The sequence below is a fragment of the Urocitellus parryii genome, chromosome 3 (genome assembly GCF_045843805.1).
Source record: "Urocitellus parryii isolate mUroPar1 chromosome 3, mUroPar1.hap1, whole genome shotgun sequence".
NCBI lineage: Eukaryota > Metazoa > Chordata > Mammalia > Rodentia > Sciuridae > Urocitellus > Urocitellus parryii.
This window is the reverse complement of record NC_135533.1, coordinates 54,774,185-54,795,573: the sequence shown is the minus strand read 5'-3', so window position 1 is coordinate 54,795,573 and position 21,389 is coordinate 54,774,185. Positions and strand designations below refer to the sequence as shown.

Below are 21,389 nucleotides of genomic sequence, written 5' to 3'. Positions count from 1 at the left end.
TGGAACGCTATACCACACAGGAAGTAACCCACAGCCTCAAACATTTAATGATAGTGTTACTATGTAACTACAAAGTAAAATGCAAAACTGCAAACTTTGTCAATCTGCATTTTATGTAGTGATCTAGTCATAGGCTCTCTGGCTTCTAAATATGTGTTGTTTCCCTCCCCCCTGCTTCCCTACTGAAAACACCTCTGAAAGCTGCACATAGTTTGTGTGTATTCACAGAACAAAGGAGATAACACCTTGGAAAGACATGTTTAGGAGTGCTGGGGGTGGGGTCCTTTGGCATGTATGCTAACCACTAGTAGGTACATGATATTCACAATATTTTATGGACTACACACAATCCACAACTAGAATGTTATAGGACTCTCTTTTTTTAAGTTATGTGATGAGAAGCAGTCTGAATTTAGTCAAGGGTACGTGGTTCCATGTAAATTCATGATGGTATTTTTTCATGAATTATATCAGGGTCAGCAAATGCCTGTAGGCAAAATGTCACTCTCTGCTCGTTCTATCTATGGTTTAGGGCTGCTTTTACATCACCATGGCTAAGTTAATGGTTCAGGAAGAGATTATAGAGCCTCCAAAATCTAAAATGTGTCTGACCCTTTTTGGGGTCATTCCCAGAACTACATCATCTGGTTAAGTGGAAGCTAAAAAGAATAGTTCTTTTGGCCTACTTAAGTGCAAGGTATACAAATCAATTTTTGTGACACTGTTTTCTTCAAAATTTCACACTTTGAAGTAGAACATTTCTATAAAGATGTTAATTCCATTGTTTAACTCACATACTCAGTCTCAAGTCCCATTTAATATATAACTCTGAACTGGTTTTTCTTTTTCTTTTTCTCCCAAACACTGAAATCATTCAATCTGCAGTTTCTTCTACCATCAATCACCTTCATACAGCAATAATTCTCATATATCTCTTTCTTCCAGCCCTGACCACCCTCCTGATTTCTGTTTACTGTCTTTTGGACATCGTTAACACATCTGCTTCCAGGTATCCCTCAAACTCACGTACCAAACACTTAGGGCAGTGTTCTGCCTGCCTTCCCTTATTTTAACAGAGGACACCAGCATCTTAAGGTTTCTATCAGTTCTCTTTCACTCCTATAAATTCACCTCACATATTTACACATAGAGTCCCTGATCTTCACTTTGCTTATTTGAACCCCTGCTGTCTTGTATCCTGAAGAATGCTGTCACCTCTTGGGTGGTCATCCTGGTGCTGGCTTTCCCCCTCCTGGTCAGTCTTCCCTACATTACAACAAGAGCTCTCCTCCTGAAGCATAATAACATTTGCTATGCCTGAGTCACTATAGCACAGTGCCCGACTCACATCCAGCTGAGTACCAGCTTTTTCATAGACCTCCACCCGGCCCTTTTCCACGTACTTGCTGGCTTCCTGACAGTTTGATGTGGCCTAAAAAGACCTCACATCACTTGGTATTTTTCTTTTTTATTACCAAATAATGTGCAATGCAGCTAAACTGCACTTGTGATTATTAGTCTGAACCCTTATCCACTCAGAGAGAGACCAAGGGTATTTGTTCATACATTGCTGAAAATGAAATATTTCCCTATTAGGTTAGCAGCTGGGAGAGGGCCTGTTCATCTTTGACCATCTCATGGTAAATAAGGATAATCTCTCAGGCCTTTGTGCATTATCCTTATCCTTGCAATGTCCTTCCTTGTTTTCATCATTGTAGAGCTCTTTTTCTCTTAAACTCAGCTTCAAATGCTCCCTTTTAGTAGAGCCTCTCCTAACTCCTAGAAACACAAAAGAATGGAAATCATCTTGGAGTCACATAAATTTGTGGAAAGATCTGACTTCTGTATTGACAGCCTTGACTCTGCAGGACTCAGCATTTTGGGATTCCTGAAGGCTGGATCCATGCTCTGTTCAGAGCATGAGTCCTTTAAATCAACATGTGGAGGAATGGGCAGGCCTCTGAAACCAGCTGCTTGAATAAGATGTAATGTCATTACTTGGCTCACATGCTTAAGCCTGAGTCCCACTAATACATAATTCTTAACTGGCATATACATGGAATTTAATGCTCTTAGAGCACAATGTTTTGTGAGATGCTTCGGTTCATGTCAAAGCCAACCATTAATGGAGCTATTTCTCTGAAAAAACCTGTTACTTTTAATACTTTGCTAGTTGCTATGCTGTTCGGGGCAACTGCCTCTATTCCACAAGTGAAGTCCTGAAGACTCATATATAATAGAGACACCCCCAAGGACTAAATTATCTTTGAGAAATGGTATATATGTGTATGTATATATCGATCTAAGAAATAAGTGTGTTGAAATTCATAGAAACTGCCAGAGTGAATGAATTATATCTATTCTGTTTAATACACAAAAATCAACTTGGCAATTTCATTTGCATTTAAAAGAATAAGACATTATATAAATTACACAATATGTAAAATTCAGCAGCTCAGAAATTAGTTATTTTTTATTTTATATTCATCAAAAACACCACCAGAACTACAGAGAGAAAAACAGATGAAGCTGCCCTCCCACATAAAATCAGAGCAAGAATTTCAAGCACTTATTAAATTACTTCATTTGCTTCAGCAAAACATTAGCTTTCTTGGAAGTCAGGCCAAGAATTATGTAAGAGGTAGTTTCAACTCTGGTTTGTAACCAAAATAAGATGATTACTGAAGTTATCCTTAATGGGAAAAAACAAAACACAAATTATTACTAGAGGAATGGCTTGTGTAACATGGCAACACTGCTCAATGTGACATACACACACCCTGTAGAGGTTTTTATAGAAAATAAAGTTGATCTTTGTCAGGCATTAAACATTCAGTGTGATTAGTACTGACGTACATACGTGATTTAAGGATATACTAAGTGTCTAAAAAGGCAGTTTAAACCCCAGGCTTTTTCCTCTAGGTTCCAACTCAGGCGCAGTTCCCAGAATTTGAATACAGTGACATAACAATACAAGAAGGGGAGACCAAACTTCACCGACCCTCAACAGGGATTTGGGAATTTTGCAAAAATACTTATTATGGCTCCTAGCCCATGATAAGAGGGTAAAGGGCAAGCAGTCCAATGCATGTGGTGTTAAGCATTTTCTGATAACTGTATAGATAAAGTACCATTATGTTAATAAAGTCTGAACAATTCTGACCTCAGTGTTCTCAGAGAGGACTGCAGTAAGAAGGACTGCTGCTGCACTACCAATACTAAAAGTAAATGGAGGGCTGAGGTTGTAGCTCAGTGGTAGAGAGCTTGCCTAGCACATAGGAGGCATGGGGTTTGATCCTCAGCACCACATAAAAATAAATAAAGGTATTCTGTCCATTTACAACTAAAAAACAAAATTACAAAAAAGTAGATGGGTTTAAGGCCAGTTTTTCTGATTCTGCAGATCCTGAGAAATGTTTTCATCAAAACCTCCTACTGCATCTTTACTAAAACACATTCAACACAGGCAGACTCACGGGTATGAGCAAGGCAGTCATCTCTGAACTGGGTGCACACACATCTGCAGCACCTGCCTGGTGGGTCTGAGTAGGTGCAATCTGCCCCACTTACCCCACCTGGCCTCATCAGTCAGTGATTACTCTGACTTTAGAAATAACTTGACTATTATTCATTGAAGATTCAGAAAAACATTTGGTGTCAAAAGGAAACAAAGGCAGGAGAGTTCACTATTTGCCATTTATTTGGCAGCAGTACTTATACTCGCCTCATTTTGCCCTACTTTTTGACAAGTAACAGATCATGCTGGGAGAAACAGAATAAATATACAACAAGGTTTACCCCAGAAGCTAAAACGAATGTGCTGACATTTAAAGGGCAATTGTCACCCTGGGTTTATCTACAGGGGAAAGAAATTCACCCAGTGATGCTTTGGTATGCAGGAATGAAATTAGTTTTGTGGTAATACATTAAAAAGCATATTGTCTGAAACAAAGGTCCTTTTCTTGCCAACAATGAGTGCAGTTTTTCTGAATCCCCCAGGGAAGGCTAAATTTTCTGCTCAGGGCAAGAAGTTTCTGGTATCAGTCAACTGTAGAAGCTTGGTTAGTCCTTATTTAAAAGGCATGACAGTATTTCTGAGCATGATTTTCAGTTGCTAAAAATAGGCTTAGCAACAGCACTGCTGATGAAATCACTCAGGAACATTTTTAAAGAGAAGCAAAAGAAAACAGATTTGTGATGTACCCACAGCAGGACAACTGTTGTGGATGAACTCATTCCAACTTGTTAAGAAGACAAAATGAGCCCTGCTCAATTCACTGAATTCTTGTCTATTATCAAGTGTGTTGCAGCTGAGTGAATCACTGGGACAAGGAAAAAATTCACAGAGACCCTGCAAATGCCTGAGTTAGGCTAGACCCAGACTCCCTCACACACCCAAAGCCTTTTCAGAGGGCATTTGAAACCAGTCATGGGAACTGATGGGAAGCTCCCCTTGCAACCTTTCCCACTGCTCACAGCTGAGTTCAGAAGGGCAAGAAAGAAGGGCAGGGGTCTGGGCTAATCAACTTTGCTTACACAGTAGCCACAGTCCTGGACACCATACCCAAGGGCTCAGTGCCACTCTGAAGCTGATGAGCTGATGTTTCTGAATGATCACTTACAGCTTCCTTAGTGGAGTCTTTCACTTGGTAACTGGAATGTTTCTCTGTGGCAGGGGGTGATAGTCTGGACTGCACAATTGACCTGTCTGATGAGCTCTTAAGAGATCCTGAGGCCCAGAGCAATCAGAAAGATGAAAGAAACCAAAGGGATATGTATAGGGAAAGAAGAACTTAAATTAGCACTATTTGCTGACAATATGATTCTATACCTAGAAGACCCAAAAAACTCCACCAGAAAACTTCTAGAACTAGTAAATGAATTCAGCAAAGTAGCAGGATATAAAATCAACACCCATAAATCAAAGACATTTCTGTATATTAGTGACAAAGCCTCTGAGAAGGAAATGAGGAAAACTACCCCATTTCACAATAACCTCAAAAAAAAAAAAAAAAAAGATACTTGGGAACCAACTTAGCAAAAGAGGTGAAAGATCTATACAATGAAAACTATAGAACCCTAAAGAAAGAAATCAAAGATGACCTTGGATAGACAGAATTAATATTATCAAAATGACCATACTACCAAAAGCACTGTAAGATTTAATGCAATTCTGATCAAAATCCCAATGGCATTCCTCATAGAGAAAAAGCAATCATGAAATTTATCTGGAAAAATAAGAGACCCAGAATAGCTAAAGCAATCCTTAGGAGGAAAAGTGAAGCAGGTGGCATCACTATACCAGACCTTAAACTATACTACAGAGCAATAGTAACAAAAACAGCATGGTATTGGCACAAAAACAGACTGGTAGACCAATGGTACAGAATAGAGGACACAGAGACTAATCCACAAAATTACAATTATCTTGTATTAGACAAAAGTGCCAAAAACATGCACTGGAGAAAAGATAGCATCTTTAAAAATGGTGTTGGGAAAACTGGAAATTCATATGCAACAAAATGAAATTAAACTTATATCTCTCACCAGGCACAAAATTCAACTCAAAATGGACCAAGAACCTAGGAATTAAACCAGAGACTCTCTGTCTAATAGAAGAAAAAGTAGGCCCTAATCTTCATCATGTGGGATTAGGCCTCGACTTCCTTAATAAGACTCCTATAGTGCAAGAATTAAAACCAAGAATCAATAAATGGGATTCAAACTAAAAAAATTCTTCTCAGTAAAAGAAACAATCTGTGAAGTGAACAGAGAGCCTACATCTTGGGAGCAAATTTTTACCCCTTACACATCAGATAGAGCACTAATCTCTAGGGTATACAAAGAACTCATTTGACCCAGCTATCCCTCTCCTCAGACTATACCCAAAGGACTTAAAAACAGTATATTTATAGGGACACAGCCACATCAATGTCTATAGCAGCACAATTCACAATAGCTAAACTATGGAGCCAACCTAGATGCCCTTCAGTGGATGAATGGATAAAAAAAAAATGTGGCATATATACACAATGGAATTTTACTTAGCAATAAAAGAGAATAAAATCATGGCATTTGCAGGTAAATGGATGGCGCTGGAGAAGATAATGTTAAGAGAAGTTAGCCAATATCCCCCAAAACAAATGCTGAATGTTTTCTCTGATATAAGGAGGATAACTCATAGTGGGGTAGGGAGGGGGAACATGGGAGAAATAAATGAATTCTAGATAGGGAAGAAGGGAGGGAGGGACAGGGAGGAGGCAGAGGATTAGCAAGGATGGTGGAATGTGATGGACTCATTATCCAAATGTATGAAGACATGAACTGGATATCAACCTATTTTATATACAAACAGAGATATGAAAAATTGTGGTATATATGTGTAATAAGAATTGTAATGCAAAAAACATAAAGTACATGCATAAAGACATGAATTGGTATGAACATACTTTATATACAAAGATATGAGAAATTGTGCTCTATATGTTAATAAGAATTGTAATGCATTCCACTGTCCTGTGTTTAAAAAAATAAAATCAATTAAACAAACAAACAAAAACAGAGATCCTGAGGCCATAGCACCAGCAATTCTGAGGCAGTCAAGAGTGTAGCCTAGGCAGTAGGACATTTCAAAGCTTTGTAAATGCTTCTCAGCAAACAGGGCTGAGAATCACCTTAGCACCATGAGCCCCATTCTGGCTGTAGGGTACTCAGCTCATCACCCACACTGTGGCTTAAACACAGGCTAACTGGCATGGCCCTAGACCCTAGACAGAGATGAGAATGGCTTCAAGAACCCTTTGACAGAGACAACTGACTGGATTGGAGGACAAAGGTGATGGAGGAGTCAAATTATGATTTAAAGGTTTTCTAGTTTGGTTGGTTAGGTGATGGTGACCTCCCAACCAAGACAGGAAATATGGTAGAACAAGGTTCGTAAGAAAAGATCAATTTGGAACACTTTGGTGCTGAGATTTCTTTGGGGCATTCAAGTGGTGACATGACAGCAAGTTTACGTAGCTGAGGGCCTGTGCAATCAAGTAAGTCACATATCAGATGCCATGAAGTACAGAAGAGGCCACAACAGGCATAGGTCTGGATGAACTCATCCGGGAATCAACATTTGGAAAGAATGAGTCAAAAAAGAGCCAAGAACAAAATATGGGAAGTGATATTATTCAAAGAATGGATGGAAGGAGAGAATTCAGCAAATGAGGTAGAAGGGGAAAATGGCAGAGATGTTATAACAGAAACAGATGAACATGTCCATGGGGTCATGGAGGCTCCAAGAGGAAAGGGCCACATCTCAGTTTAGGAATGAAGATTTCTGATGGGTAGGAGGTCTTTGATGACTTGGCGAGGGCAATTTCAGAAAAAAGTATTGTTGGAAGAAGGATAACAGTTAAAGCATCCCAACCTCGGCACAACTGAAGTATACAGTATGTGTGTTTGAACACGTGCACATGCTGTCATACACACGTATATACACAGTGAACTCATAGGGCACTATGGGAGGACACATAGAATCTAAATAGTTAAGTTGTCCTTGTCTCCTTCTAACAATTATTTCATATCTGGGTAGTGTTTAAAGTTCATTCACATTTGTGCTCCACCAATTCAATAGCTGCAACACATGAAAATAACACAGAAAATGTGGAGTTAAGCCAAAGAGTGCAGGTTGGTTTTTAGAGTTGGAAGTGCATAGTGCCATTCCTGCATGGGGTATGGAATGGCACAAAATAGGATGCAAAGGACTGAAAGTATTAGATATTGAGGGCAAAACTACCATACCCAAAGGTTCACAGTTGGACGCTCTAGCATGAATGGTCTATGTAATGAGGTGGCCTGCCTTAAGAAGGTGAAATCCTGTGTCCATGTCTATCTAGGCACTGCCCTTCATCCCCACTGTGTCCCCCACCTACCTTGGGCTTCTTTCTATCCCAGGTGGGTACCCTAAAACACAGGGAGTTACCTGATGAGGAGAAGTCTGTCCTTTTCAGATGGATGGTCATCCAGCCACTGGGAGAAGCGTGCATGGGACCATTCTGCCCTCTGCAGGATCAAAACACAATTAGAGAAGAGTATGAATACATTCTTCAGCAAATGGTAGTAAATGCCGGTTCAAAAATCACTCTTAGGGGCTGGACTTATAGCTCAATGACAGTGTGCTTGCCTAGCATGTGTGAGGCACAGGGTTCAATCCTCAGCACCACATAAAAATAAATAAAGGTATTGTGTCCATCTATAACTTTAAAAAATCAAAAATTAAAACAATAAATAAATAAATAAAGCACTCTTGGGGATTTTCAAGGTGAAATTCCCTCACACATCTGCCTGATGGAAGCTTGTAAAAGGTGGCACAGGCTTTAGGCACCTTCCTAACTCCTGAGAGCCTTCAGAACTTCCCACTTGATGGTGGGAGAGCAAAGAAAATGGGGCCTCCATCAAAAAAAAAATTATGAACATAAACTACTTGTGACATCATTATTTAAAGGGCTAATTCTGGATGCAATGGATAATTTAAAAAAAATATTTTCTAGGTTGTTAAGTTGCTCAATATTCACAAATTAACAGGGAAGACTCACAAGAGGGTTTTGACTTTGCTGTATTACCTGGAAAGGAGATTTCAGCTCAGCAGGTGCTCTTGTGAACAAAAACTGAATAATGATGCTGAACGGAATGATGTCCCCCAGTGCAGGACTATTAGCTACATGTTCACTTGTCTGGAAGAGCAATGGTCTAGAAGACGAAAAGCCACAAGTTAATTCATGCCATTCCACATCAAAACAGGTAATGCGGTAGAAGAATCATTATACTTAAATATCAATATTCTTCCTAAACTGGCTATTGAAGGATGATTATCCAATTTTGTAATGCCCCATTCAACCCTAAGACCCACCACACATACACATGTACACACTCTAGGGTGGCTGATACATCTTTCAAATCTTTCCTTCCTTGATTCTTGATTCCTTGATTAATGGATCTGAAGTAACTTCCAGTTGACTCAGCAAAATCCCCTCCTAAAGTTCATTTAATTAATAGGCTGAAATCAAGTAAAGCACCAAGTCAAGTCTTTAAATTATAACATTATTTTTTAAATTTATATATGACCACAGAATGCATTACAATTCTTATTACACATATAGAGCACAATTTTTCATATCTCTGGATGTATACAAAGTATATTCACCCAATTTGTGATAACAAACATATTCTCACCTTGGACAACCCTTTCAGCTTTCATTTCCCGTAGAATACTTCTTTGGACTATAATCCATTAAGTATACAAGTTTATTTCTACACATCTCAAAATGGTAACTATGTTTTGCATATACCAAGTTATTACCTTGCCAACCAACTGCAGCTCTTTTCTCATACACTATAGCTCTGGGTCTCACCATTATGATTTTATAGAAGTGTGCAGCTGATCCACTGCAGTGATGCATATTACAGCCACACAGCACTGAGGAGGGAGGATCACTTGAGCCCACCAGTTTGAGACCAGCCTGGGCAAAATAGTGATCTCCTGTCTCAAAGTATGAAAAATAAAATAACAGAAAAAGGCTATAAAGAATTATTTGAAACTGTTATTGTTCCCTCCCTGGCTTTGAGCTCTCTTGGACAAGAGCTAATGACTACAAGCTGAGCTTTGGAAGCTCAAAGTTGCTGGCAGCAATATATCTTGACATTTCTTCCTTTTTTTACACTAATAAGGTTTATGTCAGGAGTGCTCTCAACAGTTACTTCTTATTGGATCCAGAATATTATTAGGAAAAAATGTCTTTATGTTAACTATTCTGTAAATACAATCTATCTCTGATAAGGATTTTTTCTAATTTCAACTGCTTTATCAAGTAACATCGTTTCATCATTTATTCTCTTTAGTTACCAAGAAAATATTTCAGTTCACTTATACTGGCTCTCACCAGAAAGCCAGAATGATCCAAGTTCTATGGGAATGTGATCAAGGTCTTCCTGTGGTCACATCTGTCAAATCATTTCAGTGTTCCATGATGTGGAGCTTTGGGTCATCATCAAGCACCTAATTAGGTATGAAAATGTTACTGAGGGATTTCCGGTTTCAACTGCAGGCATCCCTTTAAGTCTTTCTCTGTGTGGATGACACTGTCTTCATGTAGGGGAAAGATTCCATCATCATCATCAGTATCAGCAGCAGCAGAAATAGCTAACACACTTAGGTAGCACTTACAACATGTCAAACACAGATTAAAAGCTGTGTAGAGGGTTATACAGAAAGCAAGATAGCAGAATAGGTCCCAGGCTTCACTATGTTCCTCTCACAAAGTCCACCTAGCAATTATCCTCAGAAGAGAACACTTTTGTGAAAACACCCAAACTCAGGAATAAGACTGATATACCCATGTGGATTACAGAATCATATATAAACTATGCTAGAAAGTTAAGAGGTACAGTTCAACTTTGAATGCCTCACTCCTCCCTGCCCTGGCACAGCAAAATAGAAGATTCCCTGGCCCACAGTTTCTGGGTTGGAAAATACCCAGAAGTAGACATCCAGCTTCCCCAGAATTCTGAGATGCTTTGCAAAAGCCTACTTCAATCTTGCCTCATAGGGAACAATGGGACAGGATTCCCTGGTGTCAAGTAGAAACAAAGAATGGTAGGGGAGGGCACACAGCAACCAGCATGCAGATCTGGAGCAGAAGTGGTGCCGGATGAGTGAAACCACTCCATGACAGTTTACTTACAAAGCTGAGCAAATTGCTCCTAGAATCCCACTGAAAAGTTCAAGCTGGCTCGAGTACGTAGGAGCTGGAGTGGGACTGCCCAGCTTCGGAACTCACCTCAAGACCCCACCTAGGCAAAGAGTGCATATCTATGCAGTACAGGGGCTAGACTTGTCTGAACTGGCTCCACCCAACCTCAGAGTCCACTCATTTAGGGCAATGATTCTGCTTAAACTCAGATCTCTGCCCTACTCAAGTGCGCACAATTCAAATAACAATACTGTCTAACCAGGAAATATACCCTCTGCCAGATCAGAGGTGATTGCAGTACCCAGCCAATGGTTCTTCCTAACCGCAGGGCCAAGCCATTAGTACTGCCAGACAACAGAGCCCAGCAGCAACTCTGCTTGTTCTCAGGGTCAGTATCAGCTGGCCCGTCCAGAATAACAGGCTGTACTAAATAGTAAAGTTCTACCTATGCCAAAAGAATAGCTATGAAAGCCAGAAGAGGTGGCTGTCTCTTCATGTAGATATCAGTTCAAGGATACAAGGGTTACTAAAAATCAGGGAATCATGATACAACCAAAAGAAACTAAGAAAGCTCTAATAAGAGATCCTAAAGAAATGGAAATAACTGACAAAGCATTCAGAACAATCTCGTTGAGGAAGTTCAGCAAACTCTAATAATATATACATGAAAAATTAAATGAAATTTGGAAAACAATACATATACAAGATAAAATTTTGACAAAGAAAAATAATAAAAAATTTTAAAACTAGATATGAAAAATACAATGACTAAGCTGAAAAATCCGACAGCTTCAATAGCAGGTATAATCAAGCATAAAATCAGAGCTTAAAGACAGAATATTTTAATTCCAGTTGGAGGAGCAAAAAGCAATAAGAAAGAAAAAGGATAAATAAAATTTTAGAGGTATTATAGGACACTATCCAGAGAACTAAGATCTGCATAATTCAATAAAAAAAGAAAGAAGAAGAAGAAGAGGGAGGGGGAGGGGGAGGGGGAGGAGGAGGAAGGTAGTCAGAAATAATAAAGAAACAACAGTGCCAAATTTCCCAAATCTGGGAAAATATGTCAACATCTAGGTACAGAAAGCAAACAGATCTGCAATTAAATTCAACCCAAAGAAGAGTTTACAAAACCACATAACAAACTATTTAAAGACAAAATTTCTAGGGACTGGGGATGTGGCTCCTCGGTAGAGTGCTTGCCTAGTGAGCATGATCCCTGAATTCAATTCGGAGGGTGTGGGGGGTTTCTAGAAGCAACAAGAGATAAGAAACATCACACACAAGAGGATCCCACCAGGACTATTAACATTTAACTTTCTCTTAAGAGCTGATATATATCTTCCTTTTTGATACTGACAGCTCAATTTGTTTCTTTTTTATCTTTGGCTTTAGGAATTTTAAAGCCAAATTTGACACTTATGTTTCAATGAAGTTAGTTTTATGGTTTTAATATTCATGTTTTTCTTTCCTTTCTTCCAGTATTTTCTTAATATAAACTGCAAATGGAAAGAAAGGCAAGTAAGGAAAGAAGGGCAAAAAGGGAAACAGGACAAAAGACAGGAAGAGAGAAACAAGCTGGACACATATGCATGGAACATGCCCTGTCTAGGAGCCTGGCACATACAGAAGCTGTCTCATAAAAACATCTGCATAAGCCTAGGCTGGTAAAATTCAGCTCATTTTAAAATGGGACCTTATGCTCAATCATCAGTCCCTTTGGAGTTCTGAGGCAGAAGCTATTTAGACAATACTAAATCTTTCCCACTGGTCACCCTAACAGAATCATGAAAGCAAAAGAATCATGAAAGCAAAACAGAACTTGATTCTGAATTATATACTGCTGATATAATTACTAGTAAACATCTAATGTAGACATTTTATTCCTGGTGTTGGTTTTAAGAGGCTGAAAGAATACAACTCGCACCCACCCTTCTCCCTGATTCCAGATAGGATTTTAAAACCAGCAAGTTAAAAAATAAATCATCATTTGAAGTGCTTTATGAAGTAAAAGAAAATTACGGCAATCTAAAAAGCAGTTATCCCAAATGCCACAATATCATTCTTAGAAAATAATATTCTAATTATAGCATCACTATCAAGGTTAAATTTTATAGTCAGAAAGTAGTATTAATTAAGTAGAGTATTAGGTCCCTTAGAAAAACTGTATTTCTGTCAGGAAAATTCACATTTAAGTGACTGACAACTGTGTAGTCATCAGTTTTCTGACAGTTGGTTAAGGTCAATCATAAAGTGAAGTAAGACAAAAGTCCTGCTACTCCTACATCTACAACACCCAACATCATTGGTGGCCCCTTTCATACTACCTGCCATGCCTTCATAACTTCTTGGTGAGGGGCCCAATAAAGCAATAAAACCACTGAACATGTGCATTGAGCTCTATAAATAGTATAGAAGTGGAAAGGTAGGGGAAGGAAACATGATTCCACTTGGGGGACAGTTGGCCATCTTCCCTCCACAGAACACAAACTTTAGGGAGACCTGGTTTGGGACTTGAGGGGCTTTGTGGACCCTAGGAGAGAATGATATACACTAATGCTTTGGGGTAAACAAGGACTTGATGCAGAGAGGTGAGAATGGTTCCTTTTTTGGAGTCTCGTTCTCTATCCCAGCAGACCAGAAAGAAAGGTTTTTAGACAGATGCTCTCTAGCAATAAAAAACACACTTGACTGAACGTTCCTGTGCACTGTCCTGGAGTTTGCACATAGTAGTGAAGAGTGAGATGAGGCATCTCAGCAGCAGGAATTGCCATAGATTCTCTTAAAATTTTTTCCACATTTTCCTAGTTGATTATAAATTTTCAAATGTTGTTCCATGACAAATGCAAGTGAAAACAAATGGGAATTTCTGGAATAAAATGTAAGATCACAAACACAGGTTTTGAAATCAGGCAGTTTTAAGCCTGAAATGGGACTTTGGGATTCTCCTGCTTTTTGGCTATGCAGTGCTGGCTACTTCCCTGTCTTAAGTTTCAACTGCCTCACACAGATTGCTCCTGATTCATAAGTACAATGAGGATACACAAGGAATATCAGCAAAACACCCAGTATAGGCTTGGCGTATAGTCAATAATTAAATTATGGTTGTGAGAAATAATAAACATGATAATAAACTCAATATTCACCCCTTCATGTTTAGCTAAGCACCCCCTGCACTATAAAAGCAGCAGCAGAGGATAATGAAAACAACCTAAATCTGAAGTGGTGGCTGAGCTGAAATCTAAAACATGGAGTTAGGAATCCAGAAACCTCAGGGCAGTGGTTATTTCAGAGAATAGATTAAGGGGTCCGTATACACAAGTGGAAAAAAAGAACAGACCATTAAAAAGATGGCCTTTTTTTCCAGTTCTATCAAAATTCAAACACAGAGGTCTGGAATTTCAAGGAGCATCTGTATCATTGACACAAACTGTAGACCTGGAAAACCCTCACCTCTACTACAATGAAAAGCAACTGACATGAACACCCCCATCTGTTTACTAATCAGGTTACTGGCTTCTTTTTTCTACTGCTCTTCATGTTAAAAGCTCCATCTTTTCTTTCTTTCTTTTTTTTTTTTTTGTACTGGGCACTGAACTCAGGGGCACCAGACCACTGAGCCACATCCCCAGCCCTATTTTGTATTTTATCTAGAGACAGGATCTCACTGAGTTGCTTAGTACCTTGCTTTTGCTGAGGCTGGTTTGAACTCGTGATTCTGCAGTCTCAGCTTCCTGAGCTGCTGGGATTACAGGAGTGTGTCACCGTGCCCAGCTAAAAGCTCTATCTTAACAGAGCCCCTGTCCTGACAATTTTCGTCACTCTGTCATTAACCTGGATGGTAATGAGGCTTTTAGCTGAGCAGGATGTGGACATCTTCAGGAAAAATTGCCCCTTCAGGAGCAAAGGTGGTAGGGCCTGCCTGAAGGCAGAATCTGTGTCTCTGAAAGCTGGTGAAGGACACTTGGACTTATGTGTCTTCAGCATCACACAGATCTGCACTGACAATGTCAAAGGTCAGAGCTTTAAGGCTTGTGGACAGGGTGAGTGAAGGTACCAGCCACATGACATCTGCTCAAGGATCATCATGTTGTAGACAGATAGCAAGGAGGCAATCTCTGCAGCTCTGACTTGGGTATCTTGTGTAGAATACAAATTACCCAAAGGCAAATCACTAATGTCAGCACTTTTCTGAGGCAGCATTCTGTCCTTAGTATGAAAAGGTTCTTGTTGCCTGAGGAACTCTAATGTAAACTAACAAAATATAAATATATACAATAAATTTGCCAGCTTAATTAAAAAGTCCACTGATATTATAGTCAAAAACAGAGGGCCCTGAGGTAGATAGCTGCATGGTGAAGGAAGGGAGCCTGTTAAGGAGTATGTGTGGGGTACAGCTGGAGGCAGGTGCTGTGGCCAGCACACCTCCCTCCTCTGCAGAAGCCCCTTGCCTTCCCTCGCAGCCACTGCATCTAATTCAGACTGAGGTCTTCTGTGTTCCCATAACATGCTGGGTTTGCTGTTTGGCTTGCCCTAGCCTTATTGGGTAATGATTTAGTATATTTTATATTATTCTTAAGTCCCTTTGTTATTTTTAAATGTTAGAAACAATGGAAGAAGAATTTCAAAATAAAATGTGTCAACTTTTCTGAGTAGAAAAAGTAAAACAACCGAGGCAGAAAATTTGAGAAATAAAGAAAAATCACTAATGACAATCTTACTATCCAAAGATAATATTTTGATATTTTATTCCTTTTGGCTTTTATTCTCCATACAATATACACTATTATTTAAAATATAGTAGGGATCATATCACATATCACACTTAGTACTCTGTTTTTCATTTAGTGATGCGTTAGAGATTATTTTCATATTACTGATATTAAAAGACAAACAAAATTGTTAATTGCTGCATATATCTGATCTTATTAATGGTACATATTTTATTTAGCCAATCTCCTACTGTCTTCCATGAAGTTGTTTTTGGTGTCATTCAAGCCTTTGACAGGGATTCATGAATGAGAGCCAAAGTGTAATATGCATGTGGTCAGTGGATGATGCCTATGCCTCCTCCATAGCCCACAGAATCGATGGAAGAAAAGCACTAATTAATAAGAGAGGGCTCTTCCACTGCACTACTTAGGACTAATTTTGGAAGAGTTAGATCTCTAATAAGTTTTTGTGGATATGCAGACTAGAGGCTTAATTAGATTAATTAGATTATTAGAACAAAGGGTGTTCTGTACTGATTTCCTCCTTTCTGGAAGGGATATGGTAGACCCCACACATGGGTAAGCTTTCCCAAGTCAATTCTCTTCTAAAGGCAACTCAGAAAATCTGGTGGAGCCACAGCTTGCCCAATGACAACACAAGGTAGGGACATATGTCCACAGCTTTCCTCTTTTCAAGCAATGGGACTTAACTTATTCTTTATAGTGTAAGGGCTCTTTGAATACCCTAATAAACTATGCTTTCACTTTTTCTCGATCAAGTTGATAAAATAGTTGTCCCAGTCCCATTAAATAACTGAGAAAGTGCTAGGAGCAATTCAGTAGATTTCTGCAGATTCAATAGGTCTGCAGGAATATTTTGGTACAGACTAATTTTGTTGAAATTTTTCAATTAATTCAAGTTATGGAAGATACTCCACAGGTAGGATACAATTATCTTTGTGTTCCTGAGTCTTTAGGATCCAAAGGGCTACCTGCAGGGGAAATGCAGAGGTATCATAATCCCAGGAGAAATGGGCATGCATCTTCATAGTCTACAGAAAGAAAAAAAATTCTGTTCCCTGTCAGTAGAACAATTACAGTTCAAGAATTAAGGGCCCTATGAAAAAGTTGAGTAACTCCTAGATGAAAACCATTAGTGAGCCATGAAACTAATTTTGTGAGTTAAAATAATCAAATGAAAAAGAAAGGTCAGAGAATATTGAAAAATGAAGCAAAGGCAATTACTGGTTCATGAAAACATACATGTGGGTATGCACATGTATGTACAATAGGTCTGAGTGTGTTTGCAGGTTTATATGTGAGTATATACCAAATTACAATTTAAAAAGCTTCTTACCATGAGTAATGGTCACAAGTTTGAAACCCATCTAGACTGACCATTACTTCAGGAAAACGTAGATATAAAAAATGGACAACTTTTAAATTTATACATTGATCAATGAATAATTTTTTAATTCCATAAACAGGTACTAGAAGATGTCACCCAGACTTGAAGAATTTAAGAATCATTTCTCTCGTATAAGAGTTGAGAGGGTTGACAGAAAAATTAATACTCTTTTAATATTCACACATGAAATAAACAACTAAACATAGGATTATAAAAAATAATAGCCTAACCTTAATACAGCAAAAAATCAACAGCTTTTTCATACTTTTTTCAATAACTACTTGGCTAATATGTTAACCATACTTCTAGTATATTAACCAACTCAGCCAGGGCAACATTTTATTACCCAGCTGGGATTGCTGTGTTACCATCTTACTCAAAGTAAATGACTTCACAGGAATTTTATTTTATTTTGTTAAATTTCTGTTTTAGATGTTGATGGACCTTTATTTTATTTATATGTGGTGCTGAGAACTGAATCCAGTGCCTCACACATGCTAGGCAAGCACTCTACCATTGAGCTACAGCTTCCACAGGAGTTTTATTAAAGTTACTTTTATGGTACAGATGACTGATGGAGTGGTAACCTTGGGACCTCATGATCTTTTAACTCACCCATATTTATAGTGCAGAACTCTGTAACTTCAACAAAACAATTTAAATAGTTTTTATAAAAATCTGAGCTGATCAAAAGAAGATATATAAAAATATTTGCTATCTGACTTCAAGTTGTCCTGACTTCAAGTTGTCTACCTCTGTACAGATGGGCAGTGATTTCTTCATTGAGGGAAAAGTAAAATTCAGGCTTGTGTTGACATTTAAAAAAAAAAAGTATCTCTGTCAATTACCAACAGGTAAAGTGAAGCATCAGGTTCCCCTCTTGATCAACAACCTTGAATTCCTGTATTTCTTACATTACGCTTGAATTTTCTACTGTAATATTTTGATGACATAAGAGAACAAAGAGATCATTTAAAGGAAACACCACTTTTTGATTAGTCTCCAATTCTAAGTCAATCTTTAGAGAGCTGCATGCTGCACTCTATTACCTTTATAAAACTATATTCAGAGATCATTGTGGTCTTAGATATAATGGTTAGTTTGTATCAAGGCTTCCCATGTGACATGCTGTGCTCACAAAATTATAAATATATATTACGTTGATACTCTGAACCTTCAGAGTTGGTCAAATTTTTGAGTGTAAATATTTTCTGTATGTGCCATGATGTAAAAAACATTGGGAATTTACATAAATAGCCATAAAACAACATCTCCTCATCTTCTAAAATCTGCTATTGAAGACCTCACTCATTAAGTTAGTCTGTTACATAAAATCTAAACTAATAAAAGCCTAAGTGATCAGCACCAAAAAGAGTTTTTTCCCTTTGAACTGGCATATTCTTAGATTATGACTACGAATTAACTTGTTGTTTTTTTTTTTAACTGGTTTCTAGGAAGCTTCCAAAGATTGGTGCTCACTATAATAACCTAAGTTATCCAGTACACTTATAGCCATTCCCTGCAGTCTATCACTGAGTTCAGTTCTCTTAACATTTCATTCAATAGTTTTGGTTATATCCATACCATGAAATATAATCTATAATCTTTTAAAAATAGACTGGATTAAAAGTAATAAATGAACAAGTGAAAATTTCAAAAAGAGATGTCTATATTATTATGCACTGCCTGGCTTTACTACTAAATACATTTTTCAACAATAGGAAACAAAAACAAAACAAAACAATTAAAACAACCTACGAAGAGCAAAAGAAAATTTGCCAGCTCAATCTTGTGAATTGTACCTCAAAAAGAAAAAACACACCCACTAACTTATTAGTCATTTCATATAATTATATATGGGGTTCTGATTTGAACAAAACTTCTAAGATGATTCATATCAAATTGCAATTATTATAGGTAAAAAATGACTGAATGATGAAAAATTTACATAGTTCAACCTGAATAAGAGGAAAGGATTTATTTGCTAATAGGATATGACTGTAGTAACAAAGAATTGGTTCTCACCTGAATGATCTCAGCATTCGATAGGACTTCCCTAAATCAGATACTCGTCTGCAAAATGGACCCACGGCCAACTCCATCTGGAATATTAAAAGATACTCCATAGCTTTTTATGTGGAATCCTTAGGTGAATTTGGGACATAGCTGAATCACACAAGTTGTAGCTTGCAGTAAACTTAATTACCTGGACCATGAAGCCAGTTTTAAAAGACGATTAAAATTACTAAAAAGATAAGAACTTAGATAAGTTTTACATTACTAAAGGGGTCCAAGACAAGACAATTCCTTCACATGAATAGAAAACCTTTTGGGGTGTGTGTGGTTGTTAAATAAGGGAAGAAAGTTAAGATCATTTTCTCCATTGAAATACTGGGAAAGAAAGTTTTCAAGACTGTGTACCTATATTTTAAGTAGGTATGTCAAATCTTTTTTATAGTCAACAAAGAGAACTTTTATGAGTCAGTGTGGCCCAAGTCATTACAAGCTTTAACTCTAAAACTTTCTATAGTACATCTGTGTCAGAATTCCAAAACTATAGGTTTTAGTAGCATGACTATTAACAACTTTCTTAACCTCTCTCAGTCTCAGGTCTTTCTTCTACAAAATGAGATAATACCAACTACTTAACAGAAATATGCAAATTAAACAGACAATTCCACAAAGGTCTGTGTGCATGGCATCTGAGTGCATGTTAAATGTCAGCAATTATCACTATTTAAAACATTTTTCCTCTCTTAAATTATTGGTAAATTCATCTGCTCCCTGACATAAAAATTTAGTAAATATTGGTTTCACTTCTCTTTATTTTCTTCCATTAAGTGGAAATTCTACTTATCATTACCTGGGCTATCTGTTCTTTATCTACCAAGTGCACATGCAAAGTTTTTGCAGATGTGACATTCAGGTGATAAACTGCTTCTTTCTTCCCTCTTGCTATAAATTTGTACCCTGGCAAAGAACAGTTTAGAAAATGGCTGAGAATAAGCTGTTCCCTGGTAGAACAGCATCTTTATTCAAGAAACACATGGAAGAAAGTGAGCTCTCTGTTCTTCTGGTCATTCTTATGAAAAACTGTTCAAAATCTTCTTTCTATTTGTAATCAATCATTCCTTTGAGAAGCATGTTTGACTCCCTATTAATTGCTAGGTACTGAGCTACACATAGGAATAAAATGATGAATTTAATGAGATTATTTGCCTTAAGGAACTTTCAAATTTTGTGAAAAAGGTGATATTTAATTATTCAAACAATATAATGACCATTTAATAAAATCGAAAGAAAGGTGGGTGTATGTAGGCACATAACACACACACACATACACAGTCTTATGATTCTATTGAATAATCACTGTTTGAATAAATATATATATAGATATAAATATACATGTGCACACAACCATTATTTTAGGCTAAATTAAAGTGGTGGGTCAAAATATATAAACTGAATGTCAAGGAGAATTGGAGGGTAGTTTGACTGGAGATGAACAGTGGCCAAGTTAATTTCTCTGTTACCGTATAGAAGTCATGGAGTATACATTGTATACAATGTATACTGTACATGGTTGGAAAACTCTAAAATACAAAAAAAAAAAAAAAAAAGTGAAAAAAAGAAAAATATAAGGAAGAAAAAGCCAGAATTCTTGCTTCTTGCCAAAAACACAAAACAGAATAGATGTGAGCCAGCATTCTTGAATTTACTTGTTTCCTTCAGAATCCATCATTTACTTTACTATGAGGACAAATTAAAAAAAAAAAAGATCATTATTTATCTTTGATTTGCTAATTCCATTCATAAACCTGTCTTTCTCTGTGTGTGTGTGTGTGTGTGTGTGTGTGTGTGTATGTGAAAAGCTTTTTTTTTTTTTTAAAGGACAGGCTATGTGATTTATTTTTCATGAGATACTTGGTCATTTTTTCCCCCCAATTACCCTAGTGGGTCACTGTCTTCAAAGATCAAACCAATCAATCTTTGGTCTAACCCTTGAGCAGGACTAAATGTTAAAACAATTAAATGGCTAAGAAAAAGTTACTATATGAGGAAAATACGACCTCAAATGGCTGTGAAGTTTATGATGATACAGAAGATCTCTATGTCATAGGACAATTTCAAAATGTTACATGTTTAAAATACATTTTGCATTCATAAAAGGCCTCAAGAATACTGAAAATCATTTTCTTCTGCCAGAATTCCATTAAACAAGTTCCATTAAATAAAGGCCATGTTTAAAAGGGCAAGAGTGTTCGTTTTAGAGGAGATGACTCTGCAATTAGCTATGGAAACAAAAATGGCATGTACAACTGCTACTCCCTAGCCCTCCTATTCGGGAGGAATGAGCAGTCAGCTGCAGGTAGATGAACTAATTACTAGCTGTTCCTTATCCACCCCAGACATTTGGTTAACCACAGGGCATCTCTGGATACTCCTAGAGCTCTCCTGCCCCGACACTGTTCATGAGAAGAAAAGGCAATAGGAATTAGAACAGACATTAGAATTTAGAGCATCTTTGTT

The 21,389-nt window shown here is 37.7% G+C and overlaps 1 protein-coding gene across 2 annotated transcripts in view; it reads right to left on the bottom strand.

Moving 5' to 3' along the window:
- Cog5 (component of oligomeric golgi complex 5) overlaps positions 1-21,389 on the bottom strand; it is a 342,572-nt gene that overhangs the window by 27,486 nt on the left and 293,697 nt on the right. For both annotated transcript variants that reach the window (XM_026395775.2, XM_026395774.2), the window contains exons 19-21: positions 18,885-18,961; positions 8,613-8,739; positions 7,973-8,052 (exon numbers count right to left, since the gene is read on the bottom strand). In XM_026395775.2, the coding sequence (XP_026251560.1) occupies positions 7,973-8,052; positions 8,613-8,739; positions 18,885-18,961 (284 nt within the window). The remainder of the gene's footprint in view (positions 1-7,972; positions 8,053-8,612; positions 8,740-18,884; positions 18,962-21,389) is intronic.